The sequence below is a fragment of the Phaethon lepturus genome, unplaced genomic scaffold (genome assembly GCF_000687285.1).
Source record: "Phaethon lepturus isolate BGI_N335 unplaced genomic scaffold, ASM68728v1 scaffold4659, whole genome shotgun sequence".
Taxonomy (NCBI): domain Eukaryota; kingdom Metazoa; phylum Chordata; class Aves; order Phaethontiformes; family Phaethontidae; genus Phaethon; species Phaethon lepturus.
In genome coordinates, this window is record NW_010564027.1 from 14,145 (window position 1) to 35,123 (window position 20,979).

General features: G+C 45.0%; 1 protein-coding gene across 1 annotated transcript in view; it reads right to left on the reverse strand.

The window, feature by feature from the left end:
* The window catches only part of TPCN1 (two pore segment channel 1), a 44,204-nt gene that overhangs the window by 10,103 nt on the left and 13,122 nt on the right, over nucleotides 1-20,979 (reverse strand). Inside the window, exons 2-16 of the mRNA XM_010294720.1 lie at nucleotides 14,721-14,845; nucleotides 11,988-12,164; nucleotides 10,514-10,627; nucleotides 10,125-10,255; nucleotides 9,471-9,559; nucleotides 8,899-8,933; nucleotides 8,213-8,271; nucleotides 7,341-7,440; nucleotides 6,188-6,304; nucleotides 5,115-5,239; nucleotides 3,804-3,852; nucleotides 3,538-3,601; nucleotides 2,483-2,527; nucleotides 1,302-1,358; nucleotides 1,159-1,212 (exon numbers count right to left, since the gene is read on the reverse strand). Of these exons, the coding sequence (XP_010293022.1) occupies nucleotides 1,159-1,212; nucleotides 1,302-1,358; nucleotides 2,483-2,527; nucleotides 3,538-3,601; nucleotides 3,804-3,852; nucleotides 5,115-5,239; nucleotides 6,188-6,304; nucleotides 7,341-7,440; nucleotides 8,213-8,271; nucleotides 8,899-8,933; nucleotides 9,471-9,559; nucleotides 10,125-10,255; nucleotides 10,514-10,627; nucleotides 11,988-12,164; nucleotides 14,721-14,845 (1,341 nt within the window). The remainder of the gene's footprint in view (nucleotides 1-1,158; nucleotides 1,213-1,301; nucleotides 1,359-2,482; nucleotides 2,528-3,537; nucleotides 3,602-3,803; nucleotides 3,853-5,114; nucleotides 5,240-6,187; nucleotides 6,305-7,340; nucleotides 7,441-8,212; nucleotides 8,272-8,898; nucleotides 8,934-9,470; nucleotides 9,560-10,124; nucleotides 10,256-10,513; nucleotides 10,628-11,987; nucleotides 12,165-14,720; nucleotides 14,846-20,979) is intronic.

Genomic DNA, 20,979 nt, shown 5'->3' on the forward strand with positions numbered 1-20,979 from the left:
TTCCTTCTATCTCAGTGGAACATATCTGCATCCCATAGCCTAGCCTTGACCTGCAGTGAGAGATCCTTTCAAAGAGGAGTCATCTGAATACCTCACCCCCTGCCCTGGCAGCACCTTGTGAGCCTGTAGGTTAAAGAATGCCACAATAACATGATGATGCCCTGTTTCAGTCATCCCAAAGTCCTTCTTTCCAGGTTCCAAGGTGGGAGAGAAGGGAAGAGCTGGCTGACAACATCCTTGTGAAAAGATGTGTTGCAGAGTGCCTCTGTCTTCAAACTTTCATAACAAGTGTTTTGAAGACTAATGGCTAGGAAAGCACTAGAATTACCCAGCAGCCAAATAAGAAGTTAGCAACGTCTCCTAGATTCTCCGGACAACCTCCTGCTGCAGTTTTACACACTATTTTGGTTCAGTGGAGCTATATGTTTCTTCTCCTCTCGAGCAAGAGACACTGGCAGGAGAAGAAAAGTGAATTCACATCACTGAAGAGCTCCATGGCAGCGCAATGAACCAGCACATGAAGTCACCATTGCTTATACTTGGGCTGAAAAGGAAGACTAAGGTACACATTTATGGAGGGGATGATGGTCAATTAGAAAACTCAGCTCGTCAATTAGTTCATCTAGTCCTCTTGGAGTTCTCTGCAGCATGGCTCTGTACTCCGTACTCCAACAGGGCTGTCTTGCTTTGTGTGGCAGAGAGCCAGCTCACAGCTGCAATCAGATCGGAGCTGGTAATGCCTCCTGGAATAGTCAGTGCAACGCAGAGCAATGGGAGCAACTCCACAAAGAGCCATCACAAGTCTGGAGGAGCTTATCACTTCGCATGCTGTGCCTAACAAAACAAGGCTACTCTGCTCTCAGGGCTGAAGCTATCTTTAAGAGTAATACAAGCAGCTTTTGCAGAGAGTTGCACCAGAGGTAAGAGGCTCCCCAGACTGCAGAGGCACAGGGAGCTGTGTAACAGTGCAGCAGTGTTCACGTGGGTTTGTGTGGATGCTGACAATCCCTGCCAGGCACAGCATTGTTCTAGATGGAGTCTGCACACCTGTGGCTAAGTTTTAACTTCAAACTGAATAATCTTCTGCGAGCAGAGCTGTCTATTCCCTTCCCAACTCCTTATGAAATAACACAGGTCTGTTGCGAGGCATCAGCTTACTTGTGAGGAAGACTATGTAGCTCCATGGGACGTTTCTGGAAAAGAAATTCCCTCCTGCAAGACACAAGAAGAACTTTTTCTAGCCTTCCCTTTATTCAAGGCCCCAGCATCATAGCCAGGAAACAAGTTGCGATGTTTCCTACCTTGCAGCATGAAGGTTTCAACAAGAATCCAAATCCCATTCACAGCCACCACAGTATCTGGAAAACAAAGTAAAAACCCATAGCAAACACACTCCTGGACCAGAGGACATCCGTTTCCTAAGCCAACAAAGAGAGTACTGCAGCAGGGTCAGTGTTTCCAATTCAACTAACAAACTGAACTCATAACTTGGGAGAGTCGTAAAACTTCTACCCTGACTTTTCCCAGGCCTTTAACAGATCTGCTTCTGATAAAGATCTGAAAAGTCAGATACCTTTATCTTCTGAAGGAAAAAAAACTAAAAATAAACAATGGTCTGAATCATGCTCAATCATTTTTACTCATAATTATCTTACACTCTGCCATGTTATGACCTGCTTATTTCAGCCTCCTCCTAGTTCTGGAACAAGATCTTGAGAACTACTAGGTTCCCAACAGTGCAGGACAAAGCCGTGTCGGCTTGGATCTATTGCTGCTCCCCAACATTCAAATCCTGAGAACGGAAGGTGCAGGACTTCTCCTTTTCACTCAGATCTGTCCTCACTCCACCCCACACCACTGTCTTTAGTTTAGCATCCTAATTTACAAAAAACAACTCCTCCAACATTCAAAAAAAACCCCAAATTACTGGGTAGGAACAGATCATTTAGAACACAGCAAGTAGCACCACAAGTAAGCACTCCTCCTCTAGAGGAGGGCAGCACAGAATCGTTCTCGCAGGCAGTACAGTTGCCAAGCAATCCCTCCAACAACAAGGATGGTTGCACCTTCTCAAGTGCCAACAGAAGAAGGTGGTTGACTGGCAAGGCAGTTCCTTACCCAGTGTCCTTCAGCTGCAAGATAAAAACCTCTAGGCTTGTGAAAGCTAACCACCAACCTACCTAAATGCAACAAGCTGACTCCTAGAGAATCAGACCCACAAGTGCATTATGAAGTAGTGAACCAGCAAGCCTCTCCAGAAGACTCGACACAGCGAGAGCTGTATCCAGGCTGCAGTAGTGGTCGGTATGAGTATGCAGTTCCCTCCCTCTCTGCCAAAACTCCAAAATCTGTACATGAGCCATGGCTCAGACCAAAGACCAGGCCCCACCACGCTAAGTCCTTGCAAGGGCTGGCAGACACAGCATACCAGACTCACGTAATCAAGGGAGCCTAGCAGGGACAGCTCGTTACTTCTACTTACACATGGTGTATTGGAACACGCGGGACTTCACAAGGATGTTGATGCCTGCATGAAGGAAAGTGTGACAAAACAAATGTTTACGCAATCCTCCATACCTCACACACAGATTCCTCTATCTTCTCCTTAGAGACATTTTTCATACCAATCCTCAGCACAGATGCTAAACAGATTACCAGATTATTAATTTTTACTTCCTGGGACCAACTTCAAATTTCCTCTAGAATTTTAGCAGCAATGAACTCACTATCCTTAACCCCCTAGATGCCTTTTTTCCCCTCTATGTACTAGCTCTGTGGTGTGGACAGAGGTAAATGTAGCTGCTGAAGCACTGCCCGTGTTTGGAACAACACATATGCCGTCAGGAGAGTTGGGTGCATCAGCAGAGGATTCCTATGGCAGCTGTGTGTTTGGATCAAGACGGTGTTAACTGTTTCCCACTAGCATACAATACTGAAAAAGAATTGCAGATAAGTTCTTGTTTCTGAATGGCTACATTCAGTCAGGAGACTTGGGACATGGGAGATAAATCACATTTGCAAAACAGATTACACTGATGGGTATTTCAGACCTCTTTCCCCTTCCCGAACAGCTGCGCTTGACCTGTATGAGCGCTGCAACTACATCTTGGGACTAGGAAGCCTAGAAGCTTTTGTGAAAGCACAAATCCCACTCCACAGTCACTGCTGTGAGTTGCTGCCTAGGATATGGAGAAACTCTACAAACAACTAGATTCAGCAATCATAAATCCCCACCTAACTTCTGTGCTGAAAAAGGAATACAGCCCTCCATGACATCAGGGTCTGGTTTGTTACAGAGCTTCTGCCAAGAAGTCTCTTATTTTAAGGAAGCCAGGGTTTGAGTCAGAGCACAGTGAATATGTACATGACAGAAGTCCTCCTTAGAGGCTCTGAATACACAGAGAGTTAGTCAGTAGGCCTTCCCTCCACTGTTTACCAGGGACATAAGAGAAGGTCCCTTCAGAGGGCCCTGTCTTTGTGAAGAAATGCTCTTCCTGTTATTTGAACACATGCTGTCATGAAAGCACAGCCTGTTACCTTTAAAAATAAGGAATGCTGTCCGTGGAAGGTCATCAAACCAGTGCTCACGATTTCGTTTTGCCTGGAAGTGGAACAGCCACGATCAGAAGCAGTTAATGCTACGTCCATACAAAAAATGTGCAGTGATGGAGACCCATCTTATCCCCATCGTCTGCTGTTTTTAGATTGCCTTTGTTTCTTACCCACCTTCTCTTTCATCACTGGCCTCCTTTTCTCTCCCTCCCACACACACTTCCCCTCTTCTCCACCCAGTAAATACTTACCTTCCATTTTAAGCCAACAACTTCATAGAAATTGTAAAAATCCTTTAGACTGCAAAACAGAAAGAAGCATCTGATCAGATTCTTGGAGTTGGTTAGATCCTTAATTGTCCTTGTCAGGCATCATCAGTAGAGAGTCCCTGGAAGTTAACTCCTTATTAGAACTGCAACCACAATTGATATAACTCAACACCGACCTCTCCCCAGTCTGGCCAAAGGTTACTGACTGACAATAGCCAGAACAGGGTGTGAATCCTACCTTCTTTCTATAACACTACAGCCCTTAGAGAAAACTCTGACTCTGCTGAACTCCAGAATTTTACCACTGAGAGGAAAGACCCAAGGCTTAGATAGCAAACTCCAAGGGATAGAGATTGTACTACTCTTCATGAAGAAGTCTTGGACTGTCCTAATTACTCGTACAGTCCTTTTCTAACGTCTTTGCACATTTTCTTTTCAAGGTAACAATGAAATTTGAAAAAGGACACTAAAGCAAAGAAACTCATAAAACATAAGTGCCTGTCTAGGTGCTCAGGGTCAGGCCTCTAACAGCTTTTACGTGTCTGAAAGTGAGGATGCTGAACTTCTCAGATGCTTACTGGTATCATTAGGTGCGTACATTTAAGAACTCAGTCTTTCTCCCTATGCCATTTTCAATAATTCTCTGTGGCTCTTGACTTCAAGGAGAAGCATCGGCACCAGTTTCATGGGAGACTTCCTCCGAGCTTGTCTGTGGCCAGAACAAAGGAAAAGGAAGAGAACGTCTCCTGCTCTAATTCCCTCTACTTCCACGCTGGCTGGAGTTAGCTGCACCCACCCACCAGAATGGTAATTCTCTGCCTCATAACACAGAGAATGACAGTCCTGAAAGCACCAGCAGAACCGGATTTTAATTAACAAAACCCTGGGGGACACAGCCAGCTGCTGGTAAAAACAAAAACTTGTTAAGCTGCGAGGCTGCACTGTGTGAAGAAATGCTCCTTGCAGGCTCTAATGCTGTTCCTCAATTTCTCGCTCCTCTGTTCTGGCAGGGGAGGTGGGAAACAGAGGCTGCCTGGTGACTGCCAGCAGAGCGCTGTATCCACAAGAGGGCATGCAGGAACTCCATCACCTCCGCAGAAAAACCTCAACTCTCAGGGTAGCACCCCTCCAAGCTCCCTGCTTCCCAGACAAATCCTTTCAACCACATAACTCTATTCCCACATCCCAGACAAGTTTCCTTCCATAAACCCAGCCATCCTCTCTGAAGTACAGCCTAGCTTCAGAGACTGAAGCAACCTCCCTGCTCTGGGTGCAGCAGTAAGACCATCCTACCTGACTAAAGGAGTATTGCTTTGATTCAGTGCTTTGAAAGTGAGATATCGCTCTCTGGCACACATCCGAGGCTTGTAAAACCGCAACAGCCCTTCAAAGTGCTTGAAGGAAATTCCAGACGGCCTCTAGAAACAAGGGAATGTTGTCATAAGCAGCGACATCAGGCAGAAGCACACAGAGGCTAGCGCATTTAATTCTCACTCTGGATTTGTTTTAAGCAGGATTTCTACGTTATTGTAAGATGCCATTGTAACTAAGCCCCAAAGGTACCCTAGGCTATTACTTTAACCTACTGAGCTTATCCCAGAGCAGAGAGATCAGAAAGCTCTCCTGGCAATCAGTCCCTTCAGCAAATGCAGAGCTGATCCCTGTTGCCCTATCATGTGAAAATTGTCCAACCAGACACCCCAAGCAACAGAGTTCAACCACTTTTCTCGGCAAATTGGTAGACAGCCTAACAGATCCCATTACTGTCACTTTTTTAAGACTATCAGCTACATGCCCTAAACACAAACTAATCTACTGGAAGTGGGTTAGTTATTTTTGGGCCTTACTTCTCTTGCTGCTCCACAAGTTAAGCAAGAAGCCAACCCTCTTCCCTAAATGCTCTGTCCCTGTAAAGAGTTGTTTGTAGGTGAATTACTTCTGTTTCTGCACCTTTACTCATGCATTACCCAGTAACTGTACTGTACTGACACACGTATAACCCACCCCTCTTCCAAGCACTGGTGCTTGAGAAGTCAGTCCTCAACTGACCCACACTGAGTCAGAAAGAAATCAATGATCACATGCACTCCAGAACAAATTTCACTTGTTTTATCAAGACATTTCCATAATCTCACATGGGGCTCAAATTCAGATTACTTTGCTTTTTTTCTCCAGAAACAGGTAAACAAGTTACACGAATGAAAAAAAAAAACCAAAAACAGTAGCCCTTGGTGAGTATGATTACAGTCAACAGACATAAATAATCTTTTCTGGAACATGCTTTTTAAACACTCCAGACCACTGGTGTTCTTAAAGCGTTGCTGACCTCCCCCAGGCTGTTCTCAGCTCCCTGCAAAGCCCTGTACCTGTTTGGTGATCAGCAAGCGGTAGGCATGCTGTATGGCTGTGCGCTTGTGCAGCAGCAAGGACTTAAACTTCCTCTTCTCGATGTCATTGAATGTATCGAACACAACAGCAAGAAGCTGCAGAGAGCAGACAGGAGAGAAAGTCATGTTTTGATCCTTTGACTCTGCAGCTACCTGAGCCAGTGCTTCTCGAACAGGCAGGAATATCTTGTCCAGAAAGGCAAGGAGAGGCATTGCCTGCAGGAGGAATTTACTAAGTGCTACACTGACCAAGGCAGAAGGGAGTCAGTGAGGCACCGCTGGCCTTAAGGGATCACCAAGAACATTGCACACACACTGGTCCATTTTTGGAAGAGGTCCAGATGTTTCTGGACTCCTAACACTTGCTATTGGTTTTAAGCTAAGGCTAAACCACCCTCCGCAACAGAAAGCAGTAGGTAAAGGTTTGTCAAAATGCCCTGATCTCTTCCTGGAAAGCAGGTTTTGAGGGCTGCTCTCTGGACTCAGCCTGCCACGGGAGCTTTGGCAAACATGTGTCAAAGCTAGACCTCCATCTAGGATAGCAGCAGTGAAATCCAAGCCCACTACAAGCATTAAATCACTCACCTTGGGTTGCAGAATTCCTCAACTCCTTTGGCAACCCTTTTTCCACTACTCACATCCTCCCCTGAGCTGGTCTTGGCCCTGCCCTAGATGCTGCAAGAAGCAGAGCCAGCATGGCAGCCACGCTCTCATACTGCAGTTATCAATACTCTTCAATCCTGCCATATTTAGTAATTCCATCCCCTTCACACTGATTTACAAAGTATTTCAGGCAAGCCCAGATAATAAAATGCCATTTTATGATAAATAATTAAGACAGAAAAGGACAATAAATTTCATGCAACTGTACGTCACCCCAAGCATGACATTAATGTGAGAGAAGTTGAAAGATACTTGTATCATTCTGTTTTCTGTAAATCACACAAATTTCAATTCCTTGTGGTTAAACTTTAAAAGACTCCTCTCTGTAGCAAAGCTGCCATTTCTAGAAGTATTCTGCCAAAGGGTCTCAGATTATTACAGGGCACTTTTGGGAATGGGGAAAACTCTGCTGGGCAACGAGCTCCAAAGTCAGGCAGAGAGAAGTCAAGTGCTTCATCAGGGGACTCACCAAGTTCATGATGAAGTACAGCTCAATGGAGAGATACACTATGAAGAAGACACAGGACCAGGGGTTGCGGGCATAAGATGGCATCATCACATCGGGGAAACTGTATCCAAAAGAGATGCAAGTTTAAGCCCCAAATAGCTCATGCTACGCTTCCTACTACAAAGGCAAGAGCGCAGGACAGGGATGTGTATGTAACCCCACACCCATAGCTCATGACACAGAAGGTTCTGCCAAGCAATGAGCAGCAAGAACATGGAGACATGACGAAAAAAATAAATATTAAAAGCACATTCCTTGCACATCCCAGAAACTAGACGGGCAAAGAGGATTTGTAACGTGGCTAAGGGTTGTGCTTTAACACTTAGCAACGACAGCAATACAGGCTTGGTGTAAGAGTGTTACAACCTAAGATTTATTCCATCCTTTGCTAATTTCCTAATCCTCAGAGCTCTCCCCGACAGCAGATCAATATTTACCCACTGTTGTTATCCCCCTTTCCTAGCAGATAGGTGAACCAAAGCAGAGGAATAGGAAGTTAGCCAACAGTTTGCTGTTGTGAAGTGACAAAGGAGCACAAATAGAAACTTTCCCTTCTTGGACCAAGGCCTAATAAAGCCATTTCCCCCCTTATTGCCCTCACAGGGATGAAGTGATCTGAGTTGCTTAGAGATAACTCTGCATCTGAGGTCACACTGTCCTAAAACAAAATGAAATACCAGTTCTTCCCATGCAGGCTGACCCAAGAAATCTCCCTCTCATGCAGAGGAAAGGGGTCACATTGGAGACAGAGTATTTCTGCAATTAAACTCTTGGCTTTGCTAGACTTCTTTGGGGACAAAGAGAAAGACTGAGCTAGAAAAGCATGAACTTACTTTGAAGTGGTCAAAAGCACAAAGAGATTCACGAGGCTGTTCTCTAAGGTATTGAAGTACTGAAAGAAAAAAAAAAAAAACCAACTCCCATGACAAAATGCAAGCAGAATTTCATAGTCACATTTCGTTCAAAAAACAACCAGCAAACCCACCCACCCACCCACTTGAATACAGGCACAATTCCCTGATGCCTTCTAGGGAAAGGGTACTTCAGCACTGGTCCTTTTTCAAGGTCCCTGAGAGATGGCATGTGAAGAGTCAAAACAATTAAAAGCTCATCTACACATTTTTGTAGTAGCTACTCCCAGCTAGCCAAGACTCAGCAGCAGCAGGAACTAGTGGCTGGGGGGACCACAGTCTGATGCAGCCAAGCCTTCACCCAGATACCTTCCTCCCCTGGGGACAGTGGCAGGTGGCTCGTTTGACTGAACTGAGACACCAAGAACAAGGAACAACTACGGGAATGTTCCCTTTGGGCCATCCTGTCTTTGAGGAAGTTCTCTGCACAGTCTTCCTTCCCAGCAGTGAGTAAACCTGGGTAACACTGCCAGGCAGCCTCTGAGCAGCTAGCGTCTGGCCTCCCAGGCCACCACACAGCAATAAGCTACATCTGCACAGTAGCATTTGATTCTTAAGCTGGTCAAAATGGGACTCAAGCTTCAGTTCAAAGAATCAGCGATACTCACCGGATCCGAGTGGTTAGGAGAAAACAAGTAAAAACCTAGAGAAGCGGCAAAGAAGGAAGAGGAAGAGAGAAGAAAGGGGGAAAGAACAAACAAAAATAAAGTCTGTTTAATGTCCAGCAGCAGAGAGCTGAGACTCTGTTCCCAAAGAGAAGGTCACACTAAGAGTCAGCCCTCTCTGACACCATGAAGAGGAGAGTATCTGGAAAGCCTTCACCATACAGGTTTGACAATACACGTTCATTGGCATTTCACCTATCCTCCAGAAAAAGAACCTTCTGAGGATAGCAGGTACACTGCAGACACATGCATTTGTGGGAGTTTAGATGGGGAAACCACAAACACACCACAGACTACCCTCTCGCAGAAGTCAAATGGACCTTTGTCTCAAAATCAAATATCCAGCTCCTAGATTTTTCGGATCTTTAATTCTGCCTTCCAGATGACTGCGGATGAAATGGCATCCTTGCAGGACTTTGAATCTGATCAACTTTACATTCATTCAGGTGGCTTGTTTTGCTTTTGGACAATAACTGGTTAAGAGTATCACTTCACCTTCCATAAATATAACTCACCCAGGATGGCAAAAATCACCATGAAGAAAAGCAAGAGGAGAAGAATATCAATAAATGGTGGGAGGGACTGGAAGATCTGTCGCAGATTTCTGAAAAAAATGAGAAAATATTAACAACTTAAAACTTGCAAGGGAAAAAAACCAACAACATACCACACTTGACTACTTTCTTCCTACTCCCACCAAGGATTACAAGTAGAAAGCTAGGTAAATTAAGATTGTTTCCAAGCTACCTATCTTTCCTTTGCAGTCAGCTCTCAGGTACTGCAAACAATACCGATGTCACTCTGTCAATGCTCCTCCTCCAGACCCAAGACTAGCTCTGTGATTCACTGTGCAGCTTACAGGCAAATCTAGGAGCCAGAAACAACACAGCCACATTCACGTGTTGTGCTCTCTGAGGTAGTTTATGAAGCTGAGGACAGTACACATAAGCACCGTGTACTGTGAGCACATCCAAAGCTACTACCTATGAAATTGCCCTACACAGGCAAGGCACCGGGTATACTTCAGTCGCAATCACAAAAAAGATCTCAGATCTGAAACGCCCGTGAGAGACACTTATTTTCCCCGAGATGCCTGCGGGATCAGAGTGCTTTTCCTTCACCTCAGCCCCAGGCAAGACAGCAGAAAACCCAGCCGGCTGACCGCTCACCTTCTGACGGCACCACAGTAACGGCAGTCCACCAGGAAGATACAGCGCAGAGCTCTCGTTATCCGGACGTGTGAGGTTTGGCGCACCAACACCACGATGGCCTCTATGAACTGTACAAACAGCACGCAAGTCTGCAAAAAAGGGGTTTAATGAGAAGCACAGCTGCAGTCTCCATTTGGGAAAGGCAAAGCTGTCACTAACCACCCATTTATTTGGACACTTTATGGGTGGGAGGTGTCTCCGAGAGCTTAGAGACCTTACATTAATCATCTGGCAGCTGGGACACATGGCTAAGTCATCCCTGCTACAGTACAGGCCAATATTAATCCAGTTCTTCGGTTCCCGAAGACACTGAAGGAGAAACACTGACAATCAGACTGAAAACTTACCTTCACCATAGTCCTTTTGTGCCTGATAAAGGTCTGGAAGCCCAGCCACCTCATCTTCATCGAGAGTTCAAAGACCACCACAATTAATGCAAACAGCTCCAGGGTTGCATGGACCTGTTACAATACAGCAAAGCTTAAACCAGCGCTGCTGACTACAAACAGCAGCACATCAGAGCCACACTCCCGCCCTTCCTTTTTCAAGAAGCACATGGGTTTGACAACAGTCTGTGCACAGCTCTGTGACATGCAGGAAAAACCAAGGCCACTCTTAAAGCTAGCACAACACTGTTTTTCAAAGTTACTATATTTGTTGCTTTGTGCTTTTATTAAAGCCTGTAGAATTTTCCTCTATTCGGCATCAGCCCAGAACTTCCTGGAAATCCATATCCCTTTTGGACTTGAAGAACATCAAAAGATGTATTGATACATTTGAAATAAAAGGGCAAGACACCAGCAACTCGAGCAAAACCCTTTTTTAAAAGTTTGAGACTGCAGTTTTATTGGGGAAATGCAGGAATAAAAGCTGCTGGGCAGAGAGAATTTACAGAGAAGGGTTTTCTCTTGAAATGGATGTTCTGGATGACCACAGACAGGGCCAAGCTCTGTAACAGCACCCAGCTTTTGTCAGTGCTGAAGGATCCTTTCTCCATCAGAAGATGCAAAAGGCACCACAAAGACTAGAGTATTTTCTTAGAGCCTCAGTTTTAGCCACAGCTCAAAACCCAAATGGAGTTACACAGCCCTGACTCATTTTGAAGAACACTTTGACCCCAAGCTTGTCACAGCTGTTCCACACCCCTGGCATGGTCCTAGGGTGCCATTAACAGCTCCAAAAGCAGATGTAGGTTCTCGCAACAGCAGCTCCTAGCATTGTGCCTGACAGTGGTACCTCATGAAGTGGTTGTGGACTGAAGACAGAACACACCAGTTTGTGTATCCTTTCTCTCAACCTGCATTTTGTGAAGGTTGGACATAAAACTTCAAGTCACTCATACACACACAGAGACACACACATTAAAAAGAGTCCTCACGACACTAGGAGGAGAGGACAGGAGAAGGTTTAGCAACCTGTCCCAAGCCGAGATCTGTTTGTGTTCTAGGAACCAGTGGTGGTGCTGGGGTAACGGCACCAACTCTGACAATGACTTTAAAACCACGCCGTCAAAACACACAGATTCTTGAGTGACCTCAAGAAAAAGCAAAAACCATACACTTCTCAAGCAGTTACAAAATTTAAGAACTGTACAAACTTGATAATATGAAATAAGTTGTCACTTTTGTTGTGGTCTATGCACGTCAGATGAAAAAAGGATGTTTTGCTGGCTGGCATATCTGCTGTCAACCAAATTTACAGAACAAGCTAGCTGTTTTTTCCTATTACTGCTACCTTCTTCCTCGCTGTTTAGCCTTCTTTTTCCTCTTACCCACACCTGCAAAACAGGCAGACTTCTTCATTTTGCCCCAAAGTACTTACAAAGATGCCAAGACGGAGCATAGGAACAGCTGGTGCCTCGCAGAGAGACAGCGACAGGAGCAGCAGTGCTGTGCTCAGCTCCATTAGGTAGAAAAGGTGATTGTGTGCAAAGAGGTAGGCAGCAAGTGCTTTGGCATTTTTGGGGTGAGTGAAGAACTTATCATTATTTTCTCCTTCCTAAGGCAGCAAAAAATAAAGAAGAAAACAGCATTAGTAAGTCTCAGTACTACAACAGAGTTTTCCACATGAGGAATGCAAACTTTTTTAAGGATTAGAGACAATTCCTAACAGACTATTCCCAGTTTACAGCCTGACATTGATCTGTTTATTGAGGAATGAACTTTACACACACGGGACATTCCCTTCTGTTCATAAGCATATTTCAGTAATTAAATTCATTAATATCCACAAGCTCCTCCTTCAGAAACCCTTGAGCCTTTTCAAAATGAGCAAGAGTGCTGAAAGAATTTATAAAGGTAGGCAAAGAAACTTTAGTCAACATCCCAACGTAAGCACAGCACTCCATTTACTTGCAACCACTTCCACATGTTTACAGACTTTGATTAAACTTCTCCAGGACAGAACATGAAAACACACAGATAAGCTCCGGGGCACCTGGCTGACAGTTGCTCCTCCTTATCTTGGCCTTGCAAAATGTCTGGGAGAAGACACTGGAGCACATGCAGTGTTTTCTGCTTCAGGAATGTGAGAAGACAGACTCCATGAAAAATTAACAAGTCTCTATGCTGATTTGTCATTCCCTCTTAACTAGAAAGCTTAATTAACATTAAAAGGTCAGATACTTCATCTTAACAGTTTGCCTACAACTGATTGTTAAACAGCTACATCATTACTATTTTTACCTCCAGGAAAAAACTTCGTTTGGGGAGAATTTAGAGGTTTTTCATGCAGAACCACCCAAAAGCTTCTTCCCTTTCTTGAGTCAATGGTTTAAGCAAGGGAGCCTTTGTCACTCACAGGAAACTTGCTGCCCCTTGGAAACTGTCATACGAGATCATTTTTCCCCAGCTGGGACAATCTGATACACAAGAAGTTGGGTTTCTTTAAAATTAACATCTTTCCAGGTCCAATTACTGTAGGGACAGTAAGCTATTACTATCAAAGCAGAAAACTGTGACTGCAAATGGATAACAAGGTCAGGAAACAGGATCTCCTTTAAGAAGTGAAGCATCCTCGAGACTAATTCAGAAGAGGGTTTCAAATGTCTCTCATTTACTCATCTCACATTCTGTTTAAGAACAAACACGCACACACTGCCGGGTCAGCGAGCCAGATTGCAAACAGGACAAAACCCAGCAGCAAGCTCCATAAAATGCAGGACCGCCCCCCCTCAAAGACAGCACTAGCTTAGATCAGCAGGGGCATTCTTATTCACGCCTGGCAAAACACACTTGCAGAATGAAAAATAGTCTCAATTCTGCCTCTTGGTAGCCAAGCAATTCAAAACATTGCTGGACAGCAAAGTCCTCTTATTCAGATAAGACACTCTCGCCTGCAGCTACTCGTTCAAATAAACAGTCTGCATGCTCTTTAAGTTATGTCTGCTTCATTTCAAGGACATTGTCATCATGACCATTGGTCAAGGCAGCAGCAAGAATAATTTGCATCTGAAGGACCAGGCCTGCTGCGTACATTACCATCAGACACTGCAGCAGCTCAATGACCCTTTGCAGAGCATCTCCAATAACCATGAGTTTAAACATAAGCCCGGGAGGGGCTGGGGCTACCGTTATATTGTCAGTGCTGCTCTAGCATATGACGAAGCCAAAGCATTACCAAGATCCAAGCCTACCCAGTTTTAATATGTCAGCAAAGCAATACTTCTCAGTCCTTTGGTATAGGAGCAGGGAGGAACAAATGGTTTCAGTCACCTTGCAGTGGCTTAAGCAGAAAGCCTAACAGGGTCCAAAGCTCCTCAAACTGCAATGCAGAGCCTCTGAAAGGGAACGAAGAGGAGGAGGAAGGCAGGACAGTAAGGGAACCAGCAACAATTTCAGACTGGCCAGCTCTGGGAGAAGCTCAGTTTTGGTGGCTAATTCATCACACCAGACTGTAGAGCAATCTTTAAAATATTATAATCTGTTGATTTACCGATGGCGTTTCCTGTAACTGGAGCATGGGTGGGGTTGGTCGGTTGGTTTGTTTCTTGTTTTTTCTTTCCAGATAGGGTACATTTCACTCCTGGGCTGATCCTAATCTCAGCATGCTTTCTTCCCATAGAAATCAAGACCTCTGCTTTCTCTTATGTCTTACATGACCTGCAGGGCTTGACTGATGCTAAACGCACATCCCAGGGCCGCCCACCAAATCTGTGGCCAATGCAGGATTAGGACCTGCAGTTCCAGAACACAAGACGTCTCCAGGAGAGCACTGACCGCTCACCCCGGAGCAACTGAAGAGATAAAATGATGATCTATAATACAGAAATCTCCATGGCAAGGTGGCAGAACTGAACACATGCTGAATCCCTCTACTACAGTCCTTGGTACTGAGAAAGATGGGAAAGGATGGGTAGCTTCTTCAGTTGCTCCCAAATGATTTGCCAGAGCCCATCTGAAGGCACTCCCAGCATCTCCCCACTCTTGGAGTGGATTGCTTTGCAAAGCACCATTTTTTAACCTCAAAACTGAAGCTGTTTGTTTCTTATCATCGAGAACTACCATAGTTTCAGAAGTCCATTTTTCACACAACACAGCAGACAGCAGGGCTCACCTGGAGGTAGATTGCTGCCTCTTGGTAGTTCATTTCCCAGTTGTGTCGGGCAGAGCTTTGCTGTGCACAGCAGTCCCCCGCAGCAGGGCTGGATGCATCATTAATAACGTCATAGCTACCTCCATCTGCATCAGTACAATAAGAGAAAAATTGATTTGCAATTAAGCGAGCTGAGATTGATCAGGAGGCAGGCAAACAAGCCAGGCACTGGGACCAGAGACAAGCATCAAGAGGTGGCAGAGTACCCAGAAAACTGGCAGCTTGTACACAGACAAATTGACCCTTCCCATATAGGAGCTTTTAAGAGACGCACTCAAACTCAGCACTTCGACACAGGAATGCTCCTAGAAGATCATCAAAAGAGACAGCATCCTATTTAATACGATAAGCAGGTCTCCTGGCTCAGGAGATCTGTGCTGTCATGTTTGTAGCATACTAACAGCAGTCATAAACTATAGACAGGCAGCTAACAGCGAGGAGTCTCCAAGGATGTCCAACCCACAGAATAACAGTGGACTTGCTAAAGGAACTGCCTTTTCACATTTAACGGTAGGACAGACCGCGGAAGAATGGAGTCCGGGACTACCACAGGCAAGGGAAAGCAGCCTAAGTACAGAAGCTGTATAGTACACTAATAGCAGCAGTACAGTATTCTTAGTAGAAAGCTTCATTTTTCAGAGCTCTACAGAGTCATTAAACAATGCATCTTTGCAGCACTCCTTTTGGTGCAGATAAGTACCAATACTCCTCTGATGAAAACAAACAGCAAGATTAATTTTCTGTTCATATCCCATAGATTGATTTTGCAACTTCTAAGAGCACGTCTTTCTCATCAGTAAAGCACTACAAAACAACGAACATTTGTAACAAATTTCCTAACTAAAAATTTCATTCAAAAAATACAATTCTATTGCAAAAAGCAACTCCCACGCAGAGCTCCTTATACGTAGTGCACTTCCCATAGGAGAGTTGTGCAGGGCACATATATAAACTCCAGAATACTTGCCATTTTTTGCATTCTACAGCCTCAGTGCTATTAAGACATGAAAAACATGCATGGAGACAGTTATTGTTCAAAAAGGGAACGTCACTTGGTTTCTTCTTCTGGGACTAGAATTTTTAATTTGCACCTTTGAGAAAGAATACTGAGCAGAAACCCCACAGAAGCAAGACCTGCTTCGGGCCACACGTGAAACCTGTGGTGGAGCTGTCTGCGCACCCAGCGCCCCAGAGTTTCAATCATTAACCCAAACCAGATGGTTGTTCTTGCTCTCAGTAGATACTTCCCTCCTCCGGTGCCTCATGTTCCCAAAGAGGGTACATGTAAAATTGATCTTGCCAGTGCAGAAGTGCCGATTTCCCCCCTTTTTATACGCGCAGCAGCAGTGATGCGGTAGCTTGTTCTCTGTGTCTTGCAAGAAGTTATCCGAGAGCGGGAAAAAATTACAATGAAGTTCTTTGCCTCTCTCATACAGCATGCTGAAGATTTGCTCCATCTCTTTGCTATAACAAAATAATCCTTTTTGAGTTACTGATTCAGTCTTTCTAGAACACTCTCAGGAGTGGGGAGAGAGTCCACGCGAAAAACTGCACCCGTCAAGAGAAACAGCCCTGCATGCTCCTGACAGAGGCAGAAACCCCTTCACCAATGCAGAGCCACAGTTGCCTTTTCCACGCCCAAATCAAACTGAGATAACATTTATCTGGGATTTGTAAAGACTTTCCAGATTGCATACTCAGATTGCTGAGAATCCTGCAGCATTTAAGCCTATTTCTCTTCCTTGCTTCCACCATACCCTTAAAATAACACTCAAAATCTGGATGAATGTTTGAATGAGGCCAATTCCTCCCCCACACCCCTTTTACACCTTGAATGAGCACAGTTCTTGAAAAAAATTAATAATAGAAATTATATTTATCCGCTGTTGTGGTTTAGCCATCCACAGATAGAACCGGATGGCAGTCTTCTGGGTTTGTTTGCCTTTTAACTAAAAGATAACAACAATATGCAAAAATCAGAAGCTTTACATTGTGAGCTCTAAAAAGTTCTAAAAGCTTCGTAAATAATATTTAATTGTCTGTGTGTTTCGAAGAGTTGCAGAAGGAGCACATCTTCATCAGAACCTGGACTCACCGCTGAAGATCTTTACTGCTCAGAAGACAAGTACTTTCCAATCCTCATTCCCATCCTAACAGATAGTTTGCTGCCAGAAAAAAAAACACACTGCAGCCCCATCCTGCCTGCCTTCCCCTCCACTGGGCACTAACCTGGGTCACAGCAGAGGCAGAGCACGAAGTGGCCTCCAGCCCCCAGCCTCAAAGACCTCAAGCATTACCATAGACAGGCGCAGAGCTGTCAAACACCCCCAAACTTTGCTGAGGTGCACAAGCGACTGGTACATCGGAGCAGAGAGTGCAACCTCTTCTTATCACATATAACCTGCTGTCTGAAGATGCCCAGAGCCCTGTGTGCCATCCATGATGTGACCCAGATGGCTCTACAGCACGTCACCCACAGCTTCTTCATTATCTGGTGGCTGGAGCAAGGCTGCAGGATGCCTTGCTCAAAGCAGCAACGACTGTGACGGTGCTCACACGAGCTGGAGTTTCAGGCCTTTCCATAACTCACCTTCAAAACACAGCAAGCCTTCAGAGAAAATCTGAGCGTGATTCATCTCACAAGGTTCAGGGGATATTGAAAAAGCACAGAATCAACACCTTGGCTTGCACTCTCTTTTGGGGAAGAGAAAATATTAAGCAGTACAGAATCAACACCTTGGCTTGCACTCTCTCTTTTGGGGAAGAGAAAATATTAAGCAGGTTGCTTATAATATTACCATGTTATTGGAGCATTACAGTATACACAAAATTTAAGAACATCAAAATGTACTGTGGTCAAATCAGCAAAGGTTTGTAGCATTAAATGAAACACCAAAATACTGTACCCTACCAAAAGATGCCAAAACGACCTTTAGCTCTGAAGTAGTCCTTTCACAAAGACCAACCTCTCTTTGAAAAGGATCAACACTAGGAAAAGTACACCACAGTAAAAACCCAGGACCTCTCCCTGCATTTCACACAGAGGACTTGCAGCTGAAACAGAAGAGATGTCCCAGTGAGATCAACGTTGCAAATACAAAACAGCACTCAAAGATGCAAATCAGAAACAAAAACTAACTGTAGAAACCAAGATGCTTTCCTCCTGCCTAAACCAGACATCATCTTTCTAGGCACAGACAACAGAAGACGTACTGGTGAAGTGTTCCAGTGTGGAGCTGCATTTTGTGGATCAGCTCCTTCCCCATCAGGTACCAGAAGGTTGATCTAGCATCCCTGAGGCAACAGCATCATCTGGGTAATAAATAATAATAAAAATAATAATAAATTTGAAAAGCAACCCTGTGACTGTTTGTTTGGCAGCCCTCCAGCTAGCTAATTTCCTCAGCTTGCTCCCATGATAACAATGACACAGACTAATGCAACCTCTGCTCCGCTCAGCTCGTGCTGCAGAACATCCCCGACGGCATTTACCATTAGTATCGAGCTCAATGAGATAGGAGGATCTCTCCACAGGACTCCCGTAATCCTCGAAGTAGATGGCAGGCGGCTCTCTCCACCGCATGGCAGTCGCCGCGTCGGGAAGCGGGCACGCTTGTGTTCAGAGTCAGGGAGAGGGAGACAAGTCAGGTCTGGAGTTCCTCCCTCCCCTCCGAAAGCCGATCCTCAGTTTTGCAGCTTCCTCAAGGGAAAGCTACGCACAAAAAGATTTTCCTCTGCTCTCTGCAGAACTCTACGTTTTCTCCCCTCCCCTCTGAGGAAGGTGGCTCAGACTTCAGTGAAATCGTTTCCCTATTGCTGTCTTAGCGGCAGGATGTTTCTAAGTGCAAGTTGTTGGAAGGCTTAGCTGCGGGACAAAGAGCTTTTAAGCACGAGCGTGGTGGTAAAGCAAGGCTTCATGTGCCGTGCTGTCTTATTTTGGCATATAGCAGAATTTGCTCACCAGTGAACATGAACAACTAATGGGAATGGAGTCAAAGTGCTTACAAGTCACAGCAAGGAGCCTTCCCCCCACCCCAGCAAAAAAAGAAAACAGATATTTGTGAAGTTCACAGTACAAGGGGCATGACAAAGTAAATGAAGTGAGCTGTTCACAGATGGCAAAGCTTCCTTCCACACTTGTGTAACTTATCCCAGACGTTCCCTGAAAAGGGGGGGGGGGGGGGGGAAGAAAAGGAAGAGGAGGGGGGGGGGGGGGGGGGAGGGAAGAAAAGAGAAAAAAAGAAAAAGCAAAACCAGCTGGCTGCTTACACAAGGCATCCGGAACGATACTGCCGGGACTCCAACATTTCCATTCAGTGCAGCAGAGCATGCTCCTGTGTAAATAGTTTCCATATGTCATCATTACAATAAAAAACAAAAAAACAGAAAAGAAAGAAAGAGAAGGAGCATAAACTTTCCAGAGCCCAAGCCTCTCCCTTTGCAAACCAAATTCCCTGCTTAGGGGAAGGAAAAACTCTCCGTTGGCTGAGAGAGCAAATAAACTCCTCTCATTCGGAGGTGCTCACACGGCCACGGGGGATCTCGAGAGCAGGGCTGAGAGGGGAATAAGGGACAGAAAACATTCACAGGAATCAGGGATAAATCACCCTTGCCAGACAGGCTATTTTATGTCAAACTGAAGTCAATTTGGACTGTCATTGTTTGATCTTTGGTGTCAGCAATTGTTTTAATAAATAATAATGATTTAAAAAAATCCAACAAACTAGTAACTTCCTACAAATTCGAAGAGTTATAAGCAAACTCTACAGGGTAGCTCTCACATTTGCCTCAGAGCTCCCCCAGTCTGGCTCTCATTAGCCTGTTCACCAGATGTTCTGCTTTCTAGATAGCACACACTTTTTATGGCGTTACACTGAAACAGACTGAGATGCCTCTAATTAGCTCCTCGCCTGCCTCCAAAGCCATGTGCCCTTACAGGACTTACCAGGGCTTTCTCCTAAAAGGTTGAGGAAGGTCTTGGTGGAGCTGCTAGTTGCCATCCTGTCCAGATAATGCTATTTTAGCCAGTATACCTGTGATGTGGAAGGCAGGGCAAGTGACATAATTCAGCAAAAATATTCTTATAGTTAAATCTGTCATTCACACTGTTTACATATCACATGTGTAGTTAACGTCAGACAGCAGTATGTAAGTTATTCATCTAATGAGTTGCACGTGCAAGTAGTATTTCTTTTGATAGGCGAAAAAAGAAATGGACACATGACTTTGGAGACAGGACACATCTTCATTCACGCTGCTTTACAAGGTTCCTGCAAGTGGATGCACCAAATAGAGCAGTAAGAGAAAAAAGTACGCAAGGTGTTGCCTTCCTGCAGTCGGGAAAGGTCAAGCTGTCCAGGGCATGCGACCCGGGCATGAAGCAGAGGGAGAACAGCATTTATCTGTCAAAGGCAACCAGAAGTGCTCCTCTCTCCCAGAAAGCCCTCGTCAACCGAACCACATGGAGCACCCACTACAGAAGATGCAACTCCATGACAAAACAGGCAACGAAGTAGATGGCCACCCTCCTCCAGTACAAGCTGTACAGGCACCTTCAGTCCCAAAGCCAAGATTTTAGCAGTACTACAACACAATCCAGGCAAAGCCCAGAAGCAGCTCTGGCCAGGAAACAGCAGGATCCTGAAATGTCAATTATGTTGGAGTTGTACCAGCACCAGTGATGGCCTTTTCCCTTCCAAGTGCTTACATGCCATGTAGCTTAATCTCCAGAGGATTTATCTTCTCTCCCTGCTCCAATGCGGTTGATAAGAAACTGCTCCTTTTCTTTTCAGGTGCTGAGGCATGAACATGCGTGCATTTGTCTCTTCAAGGCCAGACTCACCTACCCGGGAGAAAAAAAAGCTGGAAGCCGCCTGGAAAGCACAGCTGGTTTGGCACTTGGCCACTCATCTCGGAGGTGAGAGAGACAGAGAGTGAAATCACTGCCTTCAGCGCCTGACTGCCAGTTCAGCGCTGTGCCAACAGGAACATCACGGGACTGATCTTTGCAGCCCAAAATATCCTAGCACCCATCCTGTTTTCAGGGGATGTTATGGGAAGGAATTTAACAGCCGTGAGGAAGTCTAAACAATTAACTATCAGTTTGTTGCCTAGGAAAAACAGGGCATCTCCAACAGAGTGCAGTGCCAAGCCCTTCTGTTGCAAGAGAAATAATACACTTCTGAATATTTCAAGTCAGCGTAACTGAGTCACGCTCTTC